General features: G+C 53.5%; 1 protein-coding gene across 1 annotated transcript in view; it reads right to left on the bottom strand.

The window, feature by feature from the left end:
- Nucleotides 1–2,798: 2,798 nt before the first annotated feature.
- Nucleotides 2,799–6,913, bottom strand: part of USH1C (USH1 protein network component harmonin) — a 47,592-nt gene continuing 43,477 nt past the window's right edge. The window contains exons 25-28 of the mRNA XM_052652105.1: nt 5,228–5,334; nt 4,762–4,764; nt 3,807–3,862; nt 2,799–2,925 (exon numbers count right to left, since the gene is read on the bottom strand). Coding sequence (XP_052508065.1) covers nt 2,799–2,925; nt 3,807–3,862; nt 4,762–4,764; nt 5,228–5,334 — 293 coding nt within the window. The remainder of the gene's footprint in view (nt 2,926–3,806; nt 3,863–4,761; nt 4,765–5,227; nt 5,335–6,913) is intronic.

Below are 6,913 nucleotides of genomic sequence, written 5' to 3'. Positions count from 1 at the left end.
GAGGTGGCAGATACCAGGGTCCAGCTCAGGGATGGCACATAGGAGGTTTCCCTCAAAGGAGGGAACCCTTCCTTTAACCTTCACTTTGGAATTGTCGCCAGAGCCAGGTTAGGAGCCAGATAAGGAAACATAGAATTCCTCAGCACGGTTGCTCTCTCTGGGAGCCAGCTGTCAGGAGATCCTCGTGGCTTTGTCTCTTCTGTGATTGGAAAATCCAGCAGTTTCTCCCTCTCTCCTTCCTTCTCTCTCTGCTCCTTCCATTGATCATGACTTGCTGCCCACAAGTCTGCCCTTGCCTCAGCTGCCTTGTTGGGTGGTATGTGACTCTGCCCCAGCTGCAGTTGACTGGACATGAGATTGGCCCCTTCCCCCAAGACCGCCCATTCAGGTGAGTTGGCCCAGTCAGAGTCTGCCTCTGGAATTGAGAATTGGAAAATGGTGGTGGAGCTATGGCTGCAAGGCCATCTAGAATTAGGTAGAAGATGGTGATGGCTATGTTCAAAGTGAGCTCCGAGGATGCAAAAGAAGCTGGTGGCAGAGACAGGAAGCCTAGCCAGAGAGAGCTGCTCCTTTGAGGCACCTTAAATCAGAATCACCTTCCACTTCTCAGAAGGCCTGGGGACCCTCGGCTCCTCATCTTGGATCCCCATGATATGCTGACCACTCTTTTCCTTGGAGCCAGCCTGGGAGCTCATCCCTGGACCCTGAACCAGGAGGGCTTCCACTCACCCCCTCCAGCCCCTTAAAGCTATGTCCCTTCTGCCTCACATCTTGCCTCCTTCCATGAGGATTTGCTAGATGTAATTTCATGGATGGAGTGGACTGCCTGAAGCTGCCTTGCTCACATCCTGTCTTGGTGACTTCAAGAGAAATAGCTGTGACCATGCTGTCTGTGAGAGAAACTGGGACACCTCACACCTTGAGGTGACCCTCTGGAGCTGCAGGCTTCAACTATACTTTCTGGAATTGAGCAAAGTCCCTGCCACAAGAGCTTCATTTCCTGCCATCCTTCTGCTGAGAAGACACTGAAGAGCCCAGCCTGTCTCCAGCTTCCCCAGCCCGCTGCTCCAAGCCAGCCCCTAGCCATTGGATCACATCCTTCAAGTCCGTCCCAGATCCCGGCACTCAGATCTGTTTCTCATTCTTGAATAGGAGGCAAAACTACATGAATTTTAATTTGACAGCCTTGAACCTGCTGTCCAAAGCCACACTCAATCCTATAAGCTAGAAAAGAAATCTGCTTATTTTATTAGTGAGTTCAGAGTAAGGTTGTGTCATCAATCATAGCAGCAAGGAGACCAGGAGAAGGAGGAGAAGGATGCGGGGAGAGAGAGAGAGAGACCCAAGAGTCAGGTCCTAGCAGAGCTCAAGGGAGGAGTCTCCCAGATTCACTGGGCCAGGGGAATGACAGAAGAGTCTGGATCACAGGGCCTCTTCAGAATGGCTGGCTGCTCCCTCCCTCCATGCTGGCCTTCAGAAGGGTGGCCCAGGTGCTCCTTACGCAGCCCTGCTTCCAGGTCAGAGGAAGTTTGCCATCCCTGGGGGGTGGCTGCGGGTTTCCAGGGAGCCTGCAGGTGGCTGTGTCTCAGATTGTTCCCGGCATGACGATCAGGAGGGTGGAGCCACAGCTCACTGGCTTCTAGGGGTGAATTTGTTTTCTCCTCTGAACTTCAGAAGAAGGTCCTGTGGGGAAGAGGAACAAACCAGGCGGGTGCAGGCCTGCGGGCGGGCACTCAGCCGAGGGCAAGGCCAATGGCAGGGAGCACACACTGCACCCCCAGAGGCACAAAGCACTGCCGGTTTCCGGATGCCCCTCTCGGTGCAGGCCCCGAGCAGCCACACCCCAGCCATAGCCGCAGCACACAGGAGCCAGGGAGGGAGCAGGAGGGACACCAGGGATGAGGTAAGAGGGGACCAGAAGGCAAAGGGGCCGAGGTCCCTCGAAAACAGCAGATGGCAAGTGACGGAAAACATACGGCCACTGAGGCCACCCTGCCAGCCACAGGCACAGTTGAGGTCAATTGACTTGGGAGCATGAGGCCCTAATGTTCTGAGAAACTTGTAACCAAAAAGTCAGCACGTCCAGGCTTCGGTCTACCCCAGAAGCTGCCAGCTGTGGGCTTTAGGCCACACCAAACCCCAGGTTCACGGCCACCTACCAGCTCTGTCCATGGGCACCGTCCTGTCACAGGGCAGGAAATACATCCCAAAGCTGGGCTCCACAGTGTCCCACAGGTAGAGTCCAGAGTCAAGGGGGAGGGAAGGTGCCAAGGACAGTCTGGCCTGAGCCGGGCTCAGGCCACAGGTCACAACAGGACATGGACCAGACAGATAGGCCAGCTCTGGTTCTCTGGACAAGCCTCAGTTGCTTCTAAACTGCCCCGGCTCTACTCCAGGACAGTGTCCTGGTGGAGCTCCGAGGGGTGGGCTCACAGGGAAGGGGACATCCAGGCTGTGCTTCCTTTGGGCTCTCTCAGCCCATCATACCTGGTTTGAGGCGCTGCCTGTGCCCAGCAGAGAATGGTGCTCACTAATCCATCCTGCTCAGGGGGTGCGGTGGGGACCCAGGGCAGATCCCCAGGCCTGTGGTGAGTGAGGACACCCAGATCTCAAGCATGCTACAAACTGGGCTCTGCTCGGCTTTGCTGAGCAGGAGGGCCTCTGAGTCCCACAGAATTGCAGCGTCATCACCAGCAGGCCCAGGTGGCACTTCAGGGATGGCACATCCCCCAGACACCAGTCCAAAGAACGTGCTGACAGCGTGGGCAGCAGATGGCCACGACATGCAGCCCCCCTGCCTATTCACTGTGGGGGCTGCCGGGCTCCGGTTGTAGGAGGAACCCATGTCTAAGCACGGGAGCACGGTCCTCAAGGAGCTTTCGGACTGGCTGGGGGCTTTTGGCTGAAGAAGAGGGAAGAGAGGGGCTACATACGCAGAGCGGAGCAGGAAACACAAAACAGGGCTTGGTTACTCCAGGCAGAGCGCCTCTGGACTTCTCCCTTCCCTGGGCTCCCGCTTTGGGTCCTGCCTGGACCCTGGGTTCCAGAATTAGTTGCTACAAGACCTTGATTTCTCTCTAGGACATACAGGACTCAGCTTCTGCTGGGATGGGGAGCGAGCAGGCACAGCTGTGACAGGCAAGCAGGGAGGTGGGGGAGGTGCTGTAATGAAGTGAGGATGAAGGCCAAGAGAAGGGGGACAGTGAGGAAGGCGAGAAGGATGCAGGGGAGAGGAGTGAATGGGAGAGAGAGGGACAGGAAGGATGGGGGAGTGGGAGGGAGGGGCAAGAGAGACAGAATGAGACAGAGAGATATACACAGAGACAGGAATGAAACACACAAAGACAGGCCCTGGACCAAGGAAAACCTGCAGGGTGGGGCCGAAGCCTATGGCCCTGGCTACACGAGGTAAAGGAACTAAGGATCAGGAAGACCCTCCGGAGAACAAAAGACACAGAAGTCTTTAAACTAGCTGGTGATGGGGCTGGAGACGAAGGGTTGCTTGGAGAATCAGAAATCTGCGGCTTTGCCCCTACTTCATTGTTTACTTGGCCTGTTTTCCAAATGGAAAGAAGAATTTGAACAAGACGGACTTGCAGACAGCTCTGGCAGTACTTGGGGACTGTGACTTTGTTCTAGGCTTGTTCTAGACAGGGAGCTTTCTAGGATCAATTATTACTAGATGTTGTGTGCTTGGGCCATTCCTTCAAGCTGGAAGAGGGCTGGGGCTGGGGTGAGAGAAAGTGGCCAAGATTCCGGACGAGGAGGAAGACAGCAGAGTGGGCCAGGAGCCCGCACACACTTACAGCTCATCGTCATACTCCTTGGGGGGACAGACGGCGACGACAAGGTCGATCCAGTCCTGTGGGGAGAAGCTGTGTGACTCTGGGGCATGCTCAGTGGTCGCGGTGTGTCTGCCCCTGACACTCCGTTCCCATGCCTGGGCACTATGGCCCAGGACCAGCCAGCTGGGATCTTCTCCCCATGGGAAGGTGGGCCCAGGTGGGGCTGGAGGTCCTCCTGGTGGGGAGGACTCTCATGGTGCAATCCTTTGGTCTGGGGAAGCTTCCAGTCCCTGAGGTTTCAGAACCACTGAGACCAGAGTTGCCAGGTCCTTAAATGACACCAGATTCCCAAATGGTGATCTGTGGACCACAGTCAGGCAAAAACCACAGAATCACTCAGGAAATTTCTCCAAATTCTAGATTCATGGACTTGGTCCCCAGAAATCTGAGGTTAGGTCCTGGGAGACAGCATTTTTCAACAAACTCCCTAGGTCGTTCTGATGCACAGCCAATTAGGGAACTTCAGGCTCTTTCTGCTCCTAACATTTAAATCCCCTCAATCGCATCACCTCCATCCTTATCTTGTTCCTCATTGTCCATCCTTGGCTTGGGTATATCCAACACAAATTTTGTGGAATATTATTAGGCCCCTCTACCATGTAATCGTTCCTGATATTGAACTGAAATCTCTCCCCAGGACCTCCCTCCATCCAATCCGGTTCTGCCCTCAAAATCACAGAAAACACTCTGTTCCCTCTACCCTAATGCAGCACTTCAGATAATCAGAGACAGTCATCATGTTACCCGTAAGTCTTGTCTTCTCCACATCCCTTCATGGGGGTCCCAGGCCCATCTGGCCAGCATCCTCGGCACTGAACTTAATAGCTCAGGCTCGGCTGCCTGCATACAGTTGCACAGGTTGTGCACTGCACAACATGAGCGGGCACCACTCACACTGTAGTCTGTAGGAGGGCACCCCCTCTGATTGTGCAGTGCACAGCCTGGGAGACCTTACATGGCAGTCCTGACCCAGGAGGGTGTCTAATGAGCCAGAGCAGACTGCCACCAGCCCCTCCTCCATTCTGGGCCCTCTACTTCTGTTAATGCTTTCTGGGAGCCCCAAGCGCTCTTTGATTCCTGTTTGGCATGTACTTAATGAAGACTTTAAGTCTTTTTCTTGAGTGGGCTGCCACATCTGGTCTGGTGAAGTCTATTTATGCTCCTTGGTTTTTGGACTCAAGGTCAGAAACTGACTTTGTGAATTCTATTTTGTCAGATTAAGATCACTGGCCAGAGAGGATATGTGGGTGTCACCCAAGAGTTACCTGGACCTTGGATATCTGCCCTGGGATGGGGCACCCTGACTGTAAGGTCTGGCTGAAGAGGCCAGGGTTTGAGGCAGGCAGACCAAGGAGGGAAGAAGGGAGGGGGTTTGTTCTTACCCCTTGATTCCAGGCTTTCTGCAAGGCGGCCTCAGCCTCAGCCAAGGTGTAGTCTGTCACGATCTTGCCATTGATGGCCATGATCTCATCCCCTTTCACAATGCCACCTGCAGGAAAGGAAGGCTGACATGCAACTGGGCTGTACGTGGAAAACAGGGCGTCACTGTAGGGCCACAGAAGGGCCTGACTCTTGGATTCAGAAAGCTCATATAGGTTCAGAAAGCATGACGGGAAACAATTGACCAGGTTACTCAAAGGCAGCACTTCCTTCCCACCCCATCCACACGCCCTCCCCCGAGCTCAGCAGAATTGGGACACGAGTGATGAATTACAGCCAAGCCAACTTTTGTCCCTCTGACTGCAGAGGAAGGCTGACCTGTATTTCCGGTGAGGTTAACCAGAAACACAAGCTACTTCTGTGAGCCCTCCCTCTCTGTGCTTCAGCCGTTCTGGTTGGTTTTAGGTCCCCGAGCCCGAGTCCTTTCCTGCCTCAGAGCCTTCACATGCTGTTTCACCTGGAGCACTTGCCTTCACTCTTTCCTCATTTGTTCCAAGTCTGAGATAAAACCCTTGAGAGGTCTTCTCTGACTCACTCCCCACACTCAATCTCAAGTGCATCTTTCCTATTATTCTCTCATAACATAGTATTCTCCTGGTCTTTTCCTGTACAGCATCTTCACAATTTGTAATCATATATCTATTTGTTGACTGGTGCTCTCCCCTATCAGACCGGCAGCTCCATAAGGGCAGGGATTGTATTTTTGATTCACCACCACGTATCCAGTGCTTAATGAAATACCTAAAACAAAATAGGAATTCAACAGATAGTTCTTGAATGAATGTGGTTGAAGGTGTTCCTGGATAAGCGGACCTATGATCTGATAAGTTTGAGAAAGGCTGAAGTTATAAACTAAATGGAAGTACTCGCTGCAGGACTTGTCAGAGCCTTGAATATACTAATACAGTATGCTTGAGTATCCTGATATGTATTGTGCCTCTCCAAGAAGTTGATTATGCGTGGTTTCCCCACACATCTTCAACTTCAGAGCCTCTTCTTATTTTTTTGAGGACTTTCTCCCAGTCCTGGTGTCCACAGAACATTCTGTGTTATGTTGACACAGCTTACCCAGGAGCCTCGTGGACACGAAGGCCTACCAGACTGTGGTGTGTGCTACTGAAGATGGTGGCTGTGGTGGCTTAAAACACATGTGCTCCTGGGGGAATTTCACCAGCTGCTTGTATGTCCAAGCAGTGTGGGACCAAACTGTAGACAGCAGCTTCTTCTGGACAGTGGGTCCGGGAAGAGGCAGCTTTCACATTTTCATTTTGTACAAACCCAAGATGGAGCCGCAGGGCCAATAAGACAGTGCTTGGGCTGGGGTTTCATAAGGAGGGGAGGGCTCAGGAAGTCACCCAGCCATCCTGGTGCTCTTTCCCTGCTAGGCATGGCAGACAGGTGGGGCTGAGCATCAACCCTTCCCTCATCTGATGCAGGAAAGGAGGGCAGAGGAGGAGGCTGTGAGCTGGGTGGGGAGAGGTGGGTCCTGGCAGCTGCCTGATTGAGCAGGACCCCCTTCTATGGCAGAAATGAAGGCTCAGAGTGTGGCTGTGAGGGGTGAGCTCATGAAGGCCATGGGAGGCTGAGCTGGACTCACCCTAGTAACTCACAGAAGCCTGGCTGCCACC

This window comes from Budorcas taxicolor, chromosome 15, assembly GCF_023091745.1.
Source record: "Budorcas taxicolor isolate Tak-1 chromosome 15, Takin1.1, whole genome shotgun sequence".
NCBI classification, from domain to species: Eukaryota; Metazoa; Chordata; class Mammalia; order Artiodactyla; family Bovidae; genus Budorcas; species Budorcas taxicolor.
This window is presented reverse-complemented; position numbering and strand designations above follow the sequence as displayed.